Source organism: Perca flavescens, chromosome 16, assembly GCF_004354835.1.
Source record: "Perca flavescens isolate YP-PL-M2 chromosome 16, PFLA_1.0, whole genome shotgun sequence".
Lineage (NCBI taxonomy): Eukaryota > Metazoa > Chordata > Actinopteri > Perciformes > Percidae > Perca > Perca flavescens.
The window spans coordinates 7,801,234-7,820,571 of NC_041346.1; the positions used below are offsets into that span (position 1 = coordinate 7,801,234).

Sequence of the window (19,338 nt, forward strand, 5' to 3'; positions counted from 1 at the left end):
ATCCATCCATCTTCGTCCGCTTATCCGGTGTCGGGTCGCGGGGGGAGCAGTTCCAGCAGGGGACCCCAAACTTCCCTTTCCCGAGCAACATTAACCAGCTCCGACTGGGGGATCCCGAGGCGTTCCCAGGCCAGGTTGGAGATATAATCCCTCCACCTAGTCCTGGGTCTTCCCCGAGGCCTCCTCCCAGCTGGCCGTGCCTGGAACACCTCCCTAGGGAGGCGCCCAGGGGGCATCCTTACCAGATGCCCGAACCACCTCAACTGGCTCCTTTCGACGCAAAGGAGCAGCGGCTCTACTCCGAGCTCCTCACGGATGACTGAGCTTCTCACCCTATCTCTAAGGGAGACGCCAGCCACCCTCCTGAGGAAACCCATTTCGGCTGCTTGTACCCTGGATCTCGTTCTTTCGGTCATGACCCAGCCTTCATGACCATAGGTGAGGGTAGGAACGAAAACTGACCGGTAGATCGAGAGCTTTGCCTTCTGGCTAAGCTCTCTTTTTCGTCACAACGGTGCGATAGATTGAATGCAATACCGCACCCGCTGCGCCCGATTCTCCGACCAATCTCCCGCTCCATTGTCCCCTCACTCGCGAACACAACCCCAAGGTACTTGAACTCCTTCACTTGGGGTAAGGACTCATTCCCTACCTGGAGAAGGCATTCCATCGGTTTCCTGCTGAGAACCATGGCCTCAGATTTAGAGGTGCTGATCCTCATCCCAACCGCTTCACACTCGGGTTGCGAACCGATCCAGTGAGTGCTGAAGGTCGCAGGCCGATGATGCCATCAGGACCACATCATCTGCAAAGAGCAGCGATGAGATCCCCAGCCCACCAAACTGCAACCCCTCCCCACCCCGACTACGCCTCGATATCCTGTCCATAAATACTACAAACAGGATTGGTGACAAAGCGCAGCCCTGGCGGAGGCCAACCCTCACCTGAAACGAGTCCGACTTACTACCGAGAACCCGGACACAGCTCTCGCTTTGGTTGTACAGAGATTGGATGGCCCTGAGAAGACCCCTCACCCCATACTCCCGCAGCACCTCCCACAGTATCTCCGGGGGACCCGGTCATACGCCTTCTCCAAATCCACAAAACACATGTAGACCGGTTGGGCATACTCCCAGGCTCCCTCCAGGATCCTTGCGAGAGTGAAGAGCTGGTCCGTTGTTCCACCGACCAGGACGGAATCCGCATTGTTCCTCCTCAACCCGAGGTTCGACTATCGGCCGAACCCTCCTTTCCAGCACCTTGGAGTAGACTTTACCAGGGAGGCTGAGAAGTGTGATACCCCTATAATTGGCACACACCCTCTGGTCCCCTTTTAAAAAGGGGAACCACCACCCCAGTCTGCCACTCCTTTGGCACCGTCCCAGACTTCCACGCAATGTTGAAAAGGCGTGTCAACCAGGACAGCCCCTCCACACCCAGAGCCTTGAGCATTTCTGGACGGATCTCATCAATCCCGGGGCTTTGCCACTGTGTAGTTGTTTGACTACATCAGTGACTTCCGCCTGGGAAATTGACGACAATCCCCCATTATCCTCCAGCTCTGCCTCTAACATAGAGGGCGTATTAGTCGGATTCAGGAGTTCCTCAAAGTGCTCCTTCCACCGCCCTATTACCTCCTCAGTTGAGGTCAACAGTGTCCCATCCTTACTGTACACAGCTTGGATGGTTCCCCCCCCCTCCTGAGGTGGCGAACAGTTTTCCAGAAGCACTTTGGTGCCGACCGAAAGTCCTTCTCCATGTCTTCTCCAAACTTCTCCCACACCCGCTGCTTTGCCTCTTTCACGGCAGAGGCTGCAGCCCTTCGGGCCCTTCGGTACCCTGCAACTGCCTCCGAGTCCTCCGGGATAACATATCCCGGAAAGACTCCTTCTTCAGTCGGACGGCTTCCTGACCACCGGTGTCCACCACGGTGTTCGTGGGTTACCGCCCCTTGAGGCACCTAAGACCCTAAGACCACAGCTCCTTGCCGCAGCTTCAGCAATGGAAACTTTGAACATTGTCCACTCGGGTTCAATGCCCCCAGCCTCCACAGGGATGCACGAAAAGCTCCGCCGGAGGTGTGAGTTGAAAGTCTGTTGGACAGGGGCCTCCTCCAGACGTTCCCAATTTACCCGCACTACACGTTTGGGCTTACCAGGTCTGTCCAGAGTCTTCCCCCACCCTCTGACCCAACTCATCACCAGATGGTGATCGGTTGACAGCTCTGCCCCTCTCTTCACCCGAGTGTCCAAAACATACGGCCTCAGATCAGATGAAACGATTATGAAATCGATCATTGACCTTGGCCTAGGGTGCTCTGGTACCAGGTACACTTATGAGCATCCCTATGTTCGAACATGGTGTTCGTTATAGACAATCCATGACTAGCACAGAAGTCCAACAACAAACACCCACTCTGGTTTAGATCAGGGAGGCCGTTCCTCCCAATCACGCCTCTCCAGGTGTCTCCATCATTGCCCACGTGTGCGTTGAAGTCCCCAGCAGAACAATGGAGTCCCCACTGGAGCCCCATGCAGGACTCCAGTCAAGGTCTCAAGAAGGCCGAATACTCCGAACTCCTGTTTGGTGCATATGCACAAACAACAGTCAGAGTTTTCCCCCACAACCCGCAGGCGTGGGGAGGCGACCCTCTCGTCCACCGGGGTAAACTCCCAACAGCGGCGCTCAGCCGGGGCTTGTGAGTATCCCCACACCCGCCCGGCGCCTCACACCCTGGGCAACTCCGAGAAGAAAAGAGTCCACCCCTATCCAGGAGTATGGTTCCAGAACCAAGACTGTGCGTAGAGGTAAGCCCCACCAGATCTAACCGGTAGCGCTCCACCTCCCGCACCAGTTCCGGCTCCTTCCCCACAGAGAGGGGACGTTCCACGTCCCCAGAGCCAGCGTCTGCCGCCCGGGTCTGGTCCGTCGAGGCCCCTGACCTTCACTGCCACCCATGTGGCATCGCACCCGACCCCAACGGTTCCTCCCACAGGTGGTGGGCCCATGGGATGGAGAGGGAGTTGCCACGTAGCTTGTTCGGGCTGTGCCCGGCCGGGCTCCGTGGCAAACCCGGCCACCAGGCGCTCGCCGACGAGCCCGCCGTCTGGGCCTGGCTCCAGACGGGGGCCCCGGGCTTCCTCCGGGCAGGGTCACTCCATCTCTGCTTAGCTTTTGCATTCGGGTTTTTGAACCATTCTTTGTCTGGCCCCTCACCTGAGACCACTTTGCCTTGGGAGACCCTACCAGGAGCACAAAGCTCCAGACAACACAGCCCTCAGGTTCACAGAGACACACAAACCTCTCCACCACGATAAGGTGATGGTTCACGGAGACTCACCAGATTAATAATGACCTACTGTATGCTTGCATTTTCCTGAAGAACAAAATGTCATCAAAAGTGGAGCTATAAGTAGAAACCACAAACTTAGTGTGCTCATTTACATCTTTACGCTACATTGACTTGTATTTTTATGTTGCAGTGAGGAGCGGCGAGCCTCCAGTTCAACGATCGCTCTGGACGATCCTCTGCTGTCTCTCAGCAGGAGCCAATCAGAGTCTGAACTGGACGTCTACTTGGTATGAAATGTTTTATAGAAGCCTATACATTCTGCATGAAAAACATGTAATCTATATTTATCTTATTGTCAACAAATCCCATGAAAAGACCAAAATTAACAGTGTGGTAGTCCGTCTCTTAGTATTGTCTGACTTTCTGACCCTCTCTGTGGCTCTCAGCCCCAAGAAATATATAAAATATTACCAACCTTATCCTTTTAATTACTAACAAACACCACAGCCGAGTGGCTGAAACTCATATATACAGTATATGTATAATAAACAGTTTGCCCAACCATACCATATAACCATACCTCTCTTTAAGCTGTGATATCTTTAATTGAAGCATAGTGTTGTGAGCAAATGTTTGCATTTCAAGAGAGAAATTAGGAGTTTTTTAAGGGCCGAGGAACTGCATGTTAAAACCTTTCCACCCTGGTTTTAAAGTAATACTTCAACATTTTGGAAAATATATTTATTAAGTGGTGTCAATCTTGTCATGTAACTGTGGGCAAGAAAGACAGCTCTCACCTGTTACTTACTCTACAATTCACAAATGGTAAGGTTATTATAGTAAGACTTTTTTACTAAGCTAATAAAAGTTTTTGGAATATTACAATAGGGCGGGAATCACCAGAGGCCCCACAATACGATACTTATGGCACGATACTTATGGCACAATACGATATTATCACGATACAATATTATCACTATACATATGTCACGATACAATATTATCACGATACTTATGTCACAATATGATATCACGATACTTATGTCACAATACAATATTATCACGATACTTGGTCACAATACGATACTTATGGCGCAATACAGTATCACTATATTTATGTCACGATACAATATGATCACTGTGCTTATGTCACCATACAGTATTGTCGCGATACTTATGGCACGATACGATATTATCGCGATACTTATGCCACTATACGATATTATCATGATACTTATGTCACAATACGATATTATTGCGATTTAAATATATTGCGATGTTCTGTGATATATAGCAATTTATTACCTTTCTCTCTCTTATTAATTTCAAATTTTGTCCCCAAAGAAAACTTTGTCACCATCGGTTTTATCTAAAAAGATACATTCTTATTTGGAAAAAACCCAACTGCACATTCTAGTGGATTGAAAAAGCAATTGATTTTTATTATTCTAGTACCAAAAAGAGACTTCGCAACAGAGCAAACATGATTGGTCCCCCTACAATAAAGGCAATGGGTCTGTTAACTTATTTGACAGGAATCTATGCATTTGCATTCGTTATTTCTGACAATTTAAATAAAATCCCAATTAACAAAACGGCTTAAAAAAAATTATATATTTATTATATAATTATTGCTATGTTTTCTCTCAATTCTTATCGTTTTGGCACTGGTGATTTTGCTTTGGTGCTGACTAAAAACCTCTTTGGGTGGCACCAAAACTTCAACTATGCAGGAAAAAGCCTGCCTTATGATGACTCAGATTTGCCTCAGCAGAACACAATGAATAACCAAAATAGAAACACGTAGACTAAGGGAATCCTTCATCCAAGGATGAAGGATTAAATTCATTACATGCTTACATCTGTCTGCCTATCCCTTAGCGCTACCACAGCATGCAATTTATCACATCTTCCTGGAACTTTCTTCTTTAGCCTCCTCAGTCCTTTCATCTGTGTCAGCCTGAGAAACGCCAATGAATCTCCTTTTTCTACAGCCCTTATCTTACATAACCACAAAATCCTTATTCAGGCTTATATGAAGCTGCTCACATTAAGCAGTTCTATTCAGGCTCTGTGGGAAGCCTGCAGACGTCGGAGTTAATCTGATCTCAAAGCCTCTGCCAGAAGATTCAAAAACTACAGCGAGTGTGAAAGACAAAAATCTAGGCCTTGATCATATCTGACAGCCGTTTCTCTTCACTCTTATTTTTAACTGGTTGCTCAGAGAGATTGATCTGTACTTTCCCAGATGTTTTTAACTGCTTACCTCCTAAATAGAATAAAGTCCAGTCTAGATCATAAGGAGAGAGTTGTTCTTTACTCCATGGTTATATTTTTAGTATTTATTTAAAGGTTCATAACAGTTCATACAGTGTTGTAAAATTGCATGTTTCACCTACCCTGGAAATCCAGAATTCTCGAGAGCACAATTTGAATTTGCTCAGCGAGTCACTCTGGTATTGAGTAATGATGTTCATTAACTATGCCCTTGTAGCCAGGTTGCATCAATCACATCGGTGTATCTGATATAGGCGAGCCAGAGGCAAGCTAAACAGATGACGACAGTTTAATCTACCAGTTAGCTCCGCTGGTACCTAAGCGTATGGGGCTCTGGATACATCACCCCGTGTATTGTTGTAATTGGTTGTAGTGTTATCCAATCGCGTGCAGTGAGATTTTCAAATGCGTGCTTGGTGCCGCCCCTCAAGTTGGGCCATTTTCATTACTCAATGCCAGACCCATAATCTTTCGAATTTGGGTCTGGATTTCCAGGCTATGTTTTACCCAATCAGTTACCAATTGCATACACCTTACATTACTGCTGACCATTTTCCAAAGCTGCCTTAGTGTTTTAAATATTGGAATATCTGTTTGCTTCCTTTCAGGCTGCCACTGGTTTTCAGTCGTTTCAGTAAGGTATGAAAATCAACGTGTCGATACATGAAACTTGCTTGAGCATTAAAATATGTATGATGTTCTGAGAACAAAACATTAATAAAATTGACTCTTTGAAAAAAAAAATGAAACACTGCAGTGTGTTTTGGAAATTGATCAGCAGTAATGTAAAACAAATTGGCAAAGGAAATAGTGAGGTAGAATATAGCAAACTTCCAAAAGTTCAAAAAGGCAACATTCATGTGAAGAAAAAACAGGCTACCCAGTTCAAACCATGACAATTTAGGAATTCATGTGATACAAAAAAAAACATTTATCCCAAAATTAGTCTCGCATTACCTAGTCTATATCGACAACGTTTCATTTCCGGGATTGTTGAGGACAGCCGGAAATTCCACCGGATGTCCCTCATTTTCATTTTCAGTGTTTTAAACTGCGGTGGATTTCTGCGGACTATGATTAACTGCTCCTCAGATCTCTGCAGGGTAAATCCAGACCGCTAGCTAGACTATCTGTCCAATCGGAGTTTTCTGTAGCACGACTAAAACTACTTTTGAATGTGCACATGTTCCACCAAAACAAGTTCCTTCCCGAGGTTATTTTGCAGAGGCACCGTTGCTCTGTCTGGTGCTTAGCGCCGCCCATGACGATTGTGATTGGTTTAAAGAAATGCCAATAAACCAGAGCACGTTTTCCCCCCCAGAATGCTATGTGGACTAGCCTGACCTTCCTCCGCAGCGCTGTCGAGGAAGGTCTGGCTACACCATTCATACATTCTGGGATAGGAGAAAGAAATCAATCACCATCGTCTTGGGCGGTGCTAATGGTGCAAAGGACCCTACGGTGAAATTACTCTGAACCATCCCTTTAAGCATTTTGTTGCAAATCATTTTAAAACCAAACCTGAGCTCTGATAATTTGTCGGCACACAGAGCTACCTCTCTTTTTCCTTTGCATGCTATTTTTGTTCTGCACCTGTACTCAACTAGGATTGGATGTATTGTCTTTGTATGTATGTATTGACTTTACAAGGAGAAATAATAATAATATGAGTCACTTCAACCAGAGTCCCTCTGCCCAGTAGGCCCGTTCAGTCATCCATCTGTGTCTAGTTTGTAAATGTTCAATTCTTAATTAGTTTGACTCTTAACACCAACTGTTGTCCTTTTGTTTACCTAAATGACAAATGGAAAAAAAATATCTTTTTTTTTCTTTTCTAGTGAGGAGCCGCCCGGACTTCTGACCTTTGACCTCCGGGTCCCACAGTGGGGAGACATCAGGACCACACATGTCCGTTTCTTCATTGTGAGCATCACTCGGTGACTTTCCTTTTTTGAGTCAAAGTATAAAACAAAAGCCAAGCCACTGGTTCTTTTGTAGAAATCCCATGATTAACAGATGGGGATACAGTCTGTGTTCATGTGATCACTGAAGCACTCTGTTACTATAAAACACTATGAAGATGTTTCTTCTCCTGTTGTTTGCACTTTGCTGCTAAGTTAACAACAGTGCTAACAAAACAAATTTCAGTTTGACCTCTTCTCTTGGCTGTCGGAATTTCTGTGCAAAAGTTCAAATATTCTCAGCGGCTGGATCCCTGAAGAAATAGATTGTATTGTAACTTAATTAGCAACAGGCAAAACCATGCGGTTATTTTTGAAATCATATAATTATATAGAGCCGTGTTGAGATCATTCTGGTGTCAGAAATCTGAATGAAAGATTTATCTGTGGAGACATTCATAAATTCATGAGTGATGCAGTGTTTATACTCTTATAAAGATTATGTACAATTGATTTTAGATTCCCAATTTGCATAAAAAAATATCAATTCTACACAATTATAAATGTATTATATATTCTCTGTGCATTTTTTTTTCCAGACATGTATCTGCTACCACCATGACAAAAAAAAGTATTTGCTCAGTTTTTCGTTAAATTTTTTTTTCATGTTACAATGACATATTTTCCCTGTTATTATCATCATCACTGGCATTTATTCAAACTAATGCCTGTTATAAAGTGTTTTGAGTGCTGGAGGTAAATAATGTACATAATGTCAACTGTCTTCCATTTGTCCACATGCCTTCAAAGGTTTCAAAGCTCTGTGCTTTTATGGGATGTACAGGCCTACAACTGTATTATAGCAATACTTTGAACTTGAATCTGTGAAATAAATTAATATTTTATGTTCTTAAATATTAATTGTTTTGAGAATTATAAATCCAACATTTTGGAAAATAAATCACTGTGTAAACAAACGTCCAAATCAGTTGTCATATTGTATTTAAACACAGGAGGGCGCAGCAATGATACAGTCTTAGGCTGTAGAAAGAGGAAACAGTAGATGGTGATGGTAAGGTTTGCCTTTAATTTGACACTTCTGCATGCGTGCCCTGTACCTAATTATAGATCAGGGGTGTCCAACTCAGTTTCACTAAGGGCCACAATAGAGAATGAGAATCACATCAAGGGCCAAACATTATTTTTATAACATGGTTTTATTTCAAAAAAGTAAAATATCTTTGACTGAATTGTTGCATGTCTCATATACTTAGTTTGGTCAACATAAAGCCCTAAAAAACTCAGCAAAAAAGTTTCTTAGCCATCATAGAGGTTAGCCAATAAAGCAAAACAATTATTACATTTTTAAAAGCCGACTCACAACAACCTGCTTTACATCCTGAATATGCAAACTCTGGTTCTGTGGGAATTTAAGAAGTCTCAAAGTCGGCAGCTCTGCCAAATTCTGCTTTGAATTTTGCTTAATTGCAGTTTCCCTTTAGACTGATCTTGCTTCCGTTACAAATGTGCAGGGACCAATCACAAACTGGCTTATCCACCTGGCGCGCTATTGGTGGGTTTAACAAGATGACGATAGCGACAGCAAGCAGCTTTTTGTTTACATTCAACATAGCGTCTCCGTTTCCCGTCTTTCCCGGGCCACTAATTTATTGTGAACCTAAATTGATAAGCGGGCTGGATCTTGAGTTTGACACACGATCTAGATAATATCAAAATATAAATGTAGTTATGTGCATCCTATTTTATATAAAATGTGACTATCTGAGTGGTTCAATTCAATGTCATGTCTAACGTGCAGTAAATGTCCTGTGTCTGTCTGTGCCCACTGATGGCTTTGCAGAGCACAGTGTGAAGCCAACACTGCAAGTTACTGCAAGAGGATTTAGATTAATCTGACTTAGATGAAAACATCTGCCAGAGGTGGAAATTAACAAAGTACATTAATTTTTTCCCTGTTTTAAAGTGTGATTGTGAAGTAGCTGGTTAACTGGCACTTTAGTTGCAAATTCACATTTTGTGAAACTTTAAAATGTATCCTATCACTGTATGGAAATATAACTAAAATATATTATATTACTGAAGAATTTGTTAGGGGATTTAACATCTGTATTTGTTTCTCCTCTCGGCCATTGTATTTCTTCAGATGCACCATGACTTTTACTGACATTCTTATTGTGAGGATCAGAGCCTCAGACAGAGTCGAGTTTCATTCTGAAAACAACAAATTGCAGTGTTAGCAGCTTCTACTGGGCTTTTCTGTTTTCTGACATCAGGTGTGATAGAGGGTCTAAACCTGAAGCGGTTAAACCAGTCAGACAAGCAGAAAAATCCCAGCCCACATTTGTACCATGTTCCATGTATACTACATTAGTAGCTATAGAACAAATGTGTGCACACAGGGCACCAACACGTTGGTTCATAATTGTTGCTGTCATTGAGTATTTGTATTGGTTTTCAAAGTGATTTGTAGGAATTTTAGAAAATCAAGTTGAGAAACTGAGGTGATAAGAAAGAAAGAAAGATCTTGCAGGGCCAAGTTGAGCTTGATGTCCCTACAAGAGCAAAGTGTACTTTTCTTTTAGTAATGCAAGCAATGTGAATATGAATAAAATATGTATGCTTTAAAGAAACATGCTACAGTAAAAACATTTTTTTTTTTTTATTAATTTAGACTTAAAACCATATGCAACCAAATGCACATTTGGTAATGGGATGTCCCATCGTTAATTCTTCTGTTTTGACTATAGCACCATGGCTTACTTTTTTTTGTTGGCTTACATTTGACATGTTTATCACATTCACCACCATATCACGTTCATCCCTTGTTGTTTTCTATCATTTTTTGTAAACCCGATTTTAATTTGAACTAATTGGTGGATTAATACATTATAAAACATGTTTTGCCAATTTAATGATCAATAAATGAAACAACTTGCAACTTGATTTATTGATAAATATTTTTTTTTTATTTGTAACGTAAGTTTTTTGTATTTAATTTAGAAGAACAAATATTAACAATTTCAATAAATCATGTGCTGACTTTTTATGCTTTTTATTCGACAGTAAACTGAGTCACGTTCAAGTAACAGGATGGGTGACTCACCATACACTGTAAAAAAATAAAAAAAATAAATAATAAGGTCATCACCTTGTTCCGCACCCAAAGGGTGTCACATGTTGAAACTACACTCGGCTTGCAGCTCTGCACACAACACACCTGCAGTTGTAAAGCACGCCCACATACCTGCGAGAACCAGGAAGTCACATTTAGACTAGACGAAACCAAAATAGCCACTAACATTTCGTCCCGTTGAAACCCTCATGTTCCTCTGCATACTTCACTTCCACCTCAACTTTTCGGATTAATCTGCTCTGGTCACATAAAAACAGAAAACAGACGGAGTTTCACCTGGTAAGTTGATCGTGTAATGTTCGTCCTGAATGTCGACATGTTTTCACCGTGTTTCGTCTCGCTCGTTACCATATTAGGGCATTGAACTGATGCATCCTAAAGTAATATTGGTTTAAATTGGCAGTTAAAGTGATAAAGAACATTTTTATATTGATCTTAAAGGCAGCAGTGTGTTATTTTCAGGCTTGTAGCCGAACGCGAAATGACCTACAGTGTATTCGGCCCTCAGCGTTGCAGTTATGTGTGTGTCCTCTGTTCAGTCTTGCATTGTATTAGCCCCAGACAAGGTAAATACACGAGATGCTAGGCAGGGCTAGGATAGCATTGTACTGTTGTTTGAAAGCTACATTTATTCAGTGTGTGGTGTGTGTTGTTACCGATTTTTTTTGGGCAGCTAAACTTAGTTTCAAGAGGTGTAACTTAATTTAGAGCATCCAAAAATAACTATCACTCAAATATTACACTTCCATTTTGTGAGCTTTTAGTTTTCCTCCACTATATTTCATGGGGTAACATTGCAGCTAACGTTAAACTACTCAACTAGCCTACATGTATCCATTGGCAGTCTTCATGAAGGTTGTGTTCAGTTTTTGTTGAAACTGTTTTGTCATGTTGGAGGCAGTTTGTGGTTCTATTGAATTTTAATGTACAGTAGTACTAGTAGAGCCGGGCGATATGGAGAAAATCAAATATCACTATTTGTTTGACCAAATACCTCAATATCGATACCGCAACGATATTGTAGTGTGGACTATTGGTGCTTTCACAAAATATTTACACAATGAGATTTTTGATAAATGATCATCAGTAATGTGGATATAATGACTAAGTGGGTAAAGGCAAATAATAGAACAGTTACAACAGCCTGGTAAGTTCAGAAAATGACATCACTTTACTGTAATGCAGCCTTTTAAAACCAGGAAAAGACAACACTTATGTCATATCACAATATTACGTTATCCGAAATCTAAAACGATATCTAGTCTCATATCACGATATTGATATAATATTGATATATCTGTCCAATCTGAGTTTTCTGTTGCACGACTAAAGCTGCTTACACACCAACCAGACGGCCAACCGTCGGCAGAAAAGGCAGTCGGACTGATCAGTCTCCCCAAGTTGGCCAAAAAAAGTGCCTCGGAACACACCAAAGTGACTAGACGTAATGCGTATCCATAACAGCAGGCGGCGCTAATCTGTATTGTCGCCCAAAAATGAAAACCGGCAGCGGATTGGACGAACGCGTCACGTGGGTCTTGTTTCTCCGGGAAATTCAAAGACAGACCATCATGGCGGCTTGTTCAGAATACGATCTCATATTGTACTAAAATTGTTCACCGAAACGTGTTTCTGAAAACATTTTAAGAGAGAAATAGGCAGTGCAGTTGCTGAATCTGTCTTCATTTCAGATCGACAAAGGTCAGTTTAAAAGATTTTAGTCAGATTTTGAGAGACTCTAGTCACGCCGTTTCCGGGTTAGCACTCTACCAATCAGATGGATCATTTGAGTCCGACTGCTGGCAGTGCCCGCCCCGCCGATGTCAAATTGGCCAAACTGAAGGCCGACGGCCCCTCGGACGGACGACGGCACAGAACACACCGAACAGACTCGAGTCACTGATCTCGCCAGACTGTCCGACGGCCAATTATGTGTCCGGGCCTTAAAACAACTTTTGAAGTACGCATGTTCCACCAAAACAAGTTCCTTCTCGCCGCTATTTTGCAGGGGCACCGTCATTCATTGCGTTTACATGCACAGCAGGAACCCGGGGTATTTACCCCGGTTAAGTGAATAATTGAAATAATAATTGAATAGAATAATAATTGAAAAGTGAATAACTGTCATTGGATACTGACTCAGAATCAGCCTTAAAGTCGCTGTACTCGATATATGATATGTAAAGATGTAGTGGAGTAATGGCATCCTGAGCAGAGAATGAAATCCCACTCCCTTCCTTGTACAATTTACAGCATATGTTTTCTGAGAATCTCTTTTTAAATCCAGGCAAAATTGGGATTGTAAGTGAAATTTCCCTAGCCTAATAATCTTGAATTGAAAAATGTAATCAAATCGATTTGGGAAATTATTGACCCAGCCCAAGAATGTAAACTCTGCTTCAGGTCGTTTCCTCCCCGTATTCCCAGATGGGAGTCCTGGTTGTTGTGGCATTCTACAGGGAGCGATAGACTTTGTTTCAGTAGCCTATCTGAACTCAGCTGCCTTCTCATTCCTCAATTTACAATGTTTCACTTCCTGAAAAGACAAACCTGCAACAAGGAGAACAGCCTTGATTTTGTTGTAGTTTGCCTCTGCAGGTCACTTCACATTCACTGCTGGTCAAGATTATACCTGTGTAGGGACCAGGCACACACTGATTCTCTTTCCTCTGCCTGTCAGCCTCTCCTCCCCTCCCCTCCTCTCTCTCTACACTCTCATCACAGATTTGAGAGTGCCATGTGTCCCTCCAGCTGGCTCACACACATGCATTGCATATGGACATTGCATAATGGCCTTGGGCCTTTAGTAATGCAGCGCTACAGTGCTACTCCAACATGTGGGGAAGTGTCAAGGGCCAGAGAAACAAACTGCTTACGCTTATGTAAAAGCATTAAGACGACCAAACAACTCCAGCAACATGTGCCCACCCCCACCCCCCTCCCCCTCCCCTCATGGAAAAAGAAGAAAAAACAGAAGGCATTCTCATTAAATCGTGAAAGCATGCACAAAGGAATTAGCCACAAGAGTGAATTGAAAGAGCAAAAATACGCATTTGTGTTTATGAAGTTTTAAGCTGGAGAAAAGAAGGAAAAAAAACAAAAACACTTGCAAATCTAATTTCCATTTCTAAGTATTTCTAGATCCTATTTAAAAAATATTGGCCTGAATTTTGCTTTTGAAACTAAAATAAAGTACACTATGCGTGGGGGGAAATGGAGATCGTTTGAAGTTTCAAAAGATTAAATTGGCTCACGTTGTAGTTATGAAACTTAAAAAAAAAAAGCCAAGAAGCTTATCATGTTTTCCAAATCTTGGCTAGGAAATGACTACAAGTCACCAGCGTGCAACCTTCTTTGCAAACCAAATTGATTGCACTTCCGTAGAGGTTGTAAATGTTTGTGTTTGTGCATTAAAGCATGCGGTGAAAGATTGAAAAGAAGATGCTGTGAGTGTGCTGTGGATTGATGTTAGTCACTGTCAATTTGGATGGGAGTGCAGTTGTTTGGTGGCGAGCAGGTAGTTTACAATGTGTGTATATCAGAGCTTTTTCTAAAAAAAGCTGCCTCTCCTAAGTTTGTGCAATTTTAAATGAAATGGTTCCAGAAAGTTTATGAAACTTTCTTGTTACAATGGACAGAGACAAAGAAACAGTATTTAAACGAAAAGCTTGGCATTTTAGAGAGGCGGCGGTCGAGCGAGCTCGAGAGTGAATGAAAAGAGGGAGTGCCGTACAATGCAGTAATCCGAGCAATAAATCTCTCTTGTGTCATTGTTTCGCAGTAATTATGTTGTAAAGCAAAATCAACACACACACACATACACCTACGCGGGAAACTGCCACATTGTCCGAATGTGAGTGAACGCAGAGCTTCATCCTGTCTGTTTCTCTGTGTCAACTTGTGCGTCAATATGAGACACTGAAGGGCAAAGCGGAAGTTGGGAATGACAACAGGCTGCACGACGCGTGTGCTGTTATTGGCCGGGGGGTTACACAGCATAGCGTACTTATGTTCCCACAGCCCTATGTTCCCACATTTCTAAGATTATTCTTAAAATTAGGCCCTATATTCCCACAGCCCTATGTTCCCACATTTCTAAGATTATTCTTAAAATTAGGCCCTATATTCCCACATTTACTGTTTCATAAACTTGTATCAGATAATCAGCTGCAGCAGCTGTTGAGTGACAACATGCAGTTCACTACTACTATGCACAGGCTCTCTATGCATGTTGAACACACACACACACACACACACACACACACACACACACACACACACACACATGTACAGCCTTGGAACAGAGCCTTTTTTCTAAAGTACGTTGTGTACGTTGTGCTTTATATGTTTAGGAAGCGGCAAGTTTTTTTTGTTTTTTTTTTAAAAACTATCTAACATCATTGTTTATTCAGTGTGTTTTTTGCTTGTTTTTGTTGCTACACCATTTCTGATTTAGCTCTAGAGTGTAAAGATGCTGTAAAGTTCCGTAGAGCTGAGAGGAACTGAGTCAAGCGATGTGTCAATGTAGTCATTCGATCCATTGTCACTAAAAACACATGACTGCTTTAATGTGTATTGAACATGTCTGGCCATACCACATTTATTTAATAAGGTCTTGCTGAAAACTACAGAGCATACAACCCAAATGTAAGCTGTTTTGTGTATATTCTTTTTAAACACTGACAAATTCTCATATTTTAAAATTTTTTAACTAATAATGGCCCCGGCTCTATATGCAGAACAGGAATTGTTGAGGAAAACAAAAACAGAAACGTTACAGGTCGATGGTGAAGGTAATGGATTGCTGATACCTTCACACATTGTGTACCTTTTGCGTGTTGTGTTTGTGTGCATGTTCATCTGTGTGCTGTTTTTATCCCCCCCCCTCACATACACATCCTCCTCTGTCTACATGCAGTTTGGTCTGGCTGAATGTTCTCTCTGAGCTTACTGTAAGGTGTTGGATTATGATAAAAACCGCCTGTGAATGTGAATGCTCCACAGCTTAATGGGTCGGTCTCCTCTGTGCTTTCAGCCCAGACGAGGCTCCTAATCTGGGCTGCTCTGACAAAGACGACACGCAGCACAGGGTGAACTCAAAAAGCCCTCTCTCCTTCTTTTCCCTCTTCCTTTTGTGCTGTTGTTCCCAGTTAAAAATAGACACTTGTTATTTCTCCCCCTACTATGCTCCTGAAATTTTGAGCCATGCTTGCCTTGAGTGCTGAGGGATTTCTGCTGCTCAGTGAAATCTGCAGCCGCTCTCATGGCACGACCATCCCGTGCCGTAATCCAGACATCCAAGCAGCTGGAATATAAATCCTGTCCGGAGTTTGCATTGGCTGGCAGCTCATCAAGAGGCCCCAGAGATCTATCCATTTATTTATTTATTTCAAACCTCTCTCAGGACATGGCAGCCTGCTCTAAGCTGGTGACCCGGGATGACAAGATATAGACGTTTAATCTGCGCCGTGGTGGGGCACGCACGCCAAGGGATTGGTGAGTGCGAAACGTATGTTAAACCAGGGCTGCAAAGCTTGATCGATGAATCGATTAATTGTCATCGCCAACTATTTTGATAATCGATTAATCGGTCTGAGTAACTTTTTAGGGGGGGAAAAAAAGTTTCTTCACTCCTCCGTGACCGTAAACTGAATATCATTTGAGTTGTGGACCAAAACATGACATTTGAGGACGTCACGTTGGGCTTTGATAAACATTGATTTGACATTTTCGCCATTTTCTAGACCAAACAACTAATTGATTAATTAAGAAAATAATAGAATAATCAACACTGAAAATGAGCATTAGTTGCAGCCTAGTCTATATCCACGGCGTTCCACTCCCGGGATTGCTCCGGTGCCGCCGGAAATTCCACCGGATGTCCCGCTTTTCGGCCAGATGTCCGTTACCACTTGTTGGCACTCTAACCTCCGGTGGATTTCTGAGGACTATGGTTAACTGCTCCTCAGATCTCTGCCGGGTAAATCCAGACAGCTAGCTAGACTATCTGTCCAATCTGAGTTTTCTGTTGCACGACTAAAACAACCTTTGCACTATGGCTGCAGCTATCAATTATTTTAGTAATCGAGTATTCTATTGATTATTCCATCGATTAATCGAGTAATCGGATGAAAAAAAAAGTTAAATTTTCAGAAAAAGCTAAATTTTTATTGCATACAATACTCAACTTACAGTTCTCAAAAAACTAAACATTAAGTCCATTCAAGTGCCATATTACAGTTTTTTTAAAGAAAACATTTTTTCAAATAATATCAACCTCAAACTAAGGCATACATTAAACATTACATTGAGTTGTGCAACTTAACTTTCAGTTTCAACCTGAGACTGATCTGTATATAGGCCTATATGTAAAATATTAGTTATACTAAACCTATTTTCATTTATATATTTGATTACAATGCAAACAGCTCTGTTACACTTAAGCTAGTAGATCGTTGATCTAGAGGTCGACCGATATGGGTTTTCTCAGGCCGATGCCGATCTTTTGAAATCAGGGTCGGCCGATGGCCGATATATGCTGCCAATTATTTTTGGCCGATATTTGCTTGTTTTTAACCTCTATTTGAAAGATAAAATTTAACACTAATAAGTACTTAAGATACACAAAATTTCTCAAAAACATTTATTGAACACTTGAACACCAGTCTGCACTTGTATACTTACATTAAACATGTATAATGTAAAAACATATGTTGTAAATAAATAAACAAAACTGGTAAGAAGAAAGAAAGAAAATAAACTTAACTTTGTCAAATAAACTTTTCAATGAAAAGATAAAGTTTAGTGCACTTAGCAGCATTTATCAAACATCTGAGAACAATAAAATAAATTAACCATTTTAACAATAGTAGTGCTGACACTCAGTAGCAACCAGCAGCATTTCTTTGTTTTGGTGTTGGCTGGGTGAAGCGCTGCCATAAGGGGCTGGTTTTCTTTTCAGCCATCAGACTTAATGACTAAAAAAGGGGGAAAATACAAGGTTAAGTTAGTATTTTTGTATAGTATCTTCTTCAAGTCATTTTATAGATAGGTATAGATATAAAATCTAAAATTTGTTTTATAAATCAGCTAATAATTCAATGAATTGTAAGTGATACAAGGCTAAAAACGTTTCTATCATCTTCCCAAAAACTGTATGTATTTTTGTTTTGTTTGTTGACATACAAAGCCAAATGGACAAAACCTAGGGGGGGAAAACAACTTTAGGCCATATGGTCCAAATTAAATGATTTAATAATAATGTAATAACTATAACTTATAACAATAATGTATTTCACTAGTAAATTGCTGTTGAACGACAAAAACAACCACCATGGCAAAAGGGTATTTTACAACAACTTTGAATGCACCGCGACGCACCGTCTGTGTTGTTCTTCAGACAAGTAGACAACCGCAGCTGCACACTGCTTAACATGCTGCTGTTGGATCATATACACTGAAATAAATCACACTTTACACCGTTTAGCTGTTGGCATTTTAATTGTGTTTAATACATCTGCTAGCTAACGGTAGGGTAACATTAGCTGCTGACGAGTGTAATGTTAACTAGCGTCACATGCTGCGATGTTTCTGTTATTCTAACATTCGTTTTCGAGCATCAGAGAGCAACGCAGGCATATCAGTGGCGCCGAAATGACTCACAGAAATCCGCGCTGCTATTCGGTCCGGTAGGTACGGGTCGTTAAGGCACAGGGGCCATATTAGCAGCGGGTCTACTCTGTACCAACCCTAGCAACGACGCTAGCAAAGCAAAGCCAGTCCTTCACTAGCCTATGGTGCGGTGGTCTCTTTTAACTACAACTTCTTTCTCTGCATTGAGTTGACAACCCTCTCAAATATAGACACACAAACAGAACAAATAATAAAAGTCTCAGATCCACTGTCTGTGATTGCAAAATTCTAGCTTAATTATTGTGACATGACAGCTATTAATATCCAAAGTAGCCGAACGTCATGTCGCCTATTCATGTTTTTTCCCCCGAAGTTGGCAGTAACATGTCATACGTTTTTCATTAAATATATAGGACTTTAAGAATTTAATCCTTACCGTTTTCTCCGAGGAACAGCTCCTTCCTTAGGCACTGGGTGAGGTCTGCTCACTCTGCTGGTAATTGACTCTAGGGGCAGCGTGCGTCGAACACGTGTTCCACAACAACAACAACACCAGGCTGCCCGCAAAGGCGCCTGCCTATTAATCGGCTTGATATTGGCCGATGCCGATTATGTAAAAAATGCCAAAAAATCGGCCGATTAATCGGTCGACCTCTAGGTTAATCAGCTGTTTCTCCGTGGAGAGAGAGAGAGAGAGAAAGTGCTACGCAACAATTGGCTGTTTTTCCAAAATTGTGGTCACCGCTACCTATTTTCTTGTCTTTGATTTTGGTAGTTGTTGTTTGGTGTAGTTTCATCGTCCATACGATTCGGTTATTTACTTTTGTCGGGTCCGCTTCGTGGAATGGATGATTAAGTTAGACTCCATGTTTTCTGTTGAGATGCTGAAGCACTGACGTCGTGCTATTATTGTGGTAAGCTAGTTCGATTTTGCAGTAGACATACTGTACAGAGTTTTCGTTTTAATTACGTTTGAACTGATTCCAAACTTTGGACACTTTCTGTAGTTTTCTCCAGTCTGTCTCTTCTCTTAGCCCCTCGAGTTATTCGAGTTATTTGAGGAATCGTTTCAGCCCTACTTT

The 19,338-nt window shown here is 41.9% G+C and overlaps 2 protein-coding genes across 4 annotated transcripts in view; both read left to right on the top strand.

The window, feature by feature from the left end:
- Positions 1-8,061, top strand: part of pip5k1ba (phosphatidylinositol-4-phosphate 5-kinase, type I, beta a) — a 29,054-nt gene extending 20,993 nt beyond the window's left edge. For 2 of the 3 annotated variants that reach the window (XM_028601550.1, XM_028601551.1), the window contains exons 13-15: positions 3,483-3,579; positions 6,178-6,208; positions 7,408-8,061. In XM_028601550.1, coding sequence (XP_028457351.1) covers positions 3,483-3,579; positions 6,178-6,207 — 127 coding nt within the window. In that variant the 3' untranslated portion in view covers position 6,208; positions 7,408-8,061. The remainder of the gene's footprint in view (positions 1-3,482; positions 3,580-6,177; positions 6,209-7,407) is intronic. The other variant, XM_028601552.1, reaches the window with a different exon arrangement.
- Positions 8,062-10,685: 2,624 nt separating this feature from the next.
- The window catches only part of tjp2a (tight junction protein 2a (zona occludens 2)), a 43,954-nt gene continuing 35,301 nt past the window's right edge, over positions 10,686-19,338 (top strand). The window contains exon 1 of the mRNA XM_028602533.1: positions 10,686-10,903. The gene's annotated coding sequence lies outside the window, so the exon portion shown is untranslated. The remainder of the gene's footprint in view (positions 10,904-19,338) is intronic.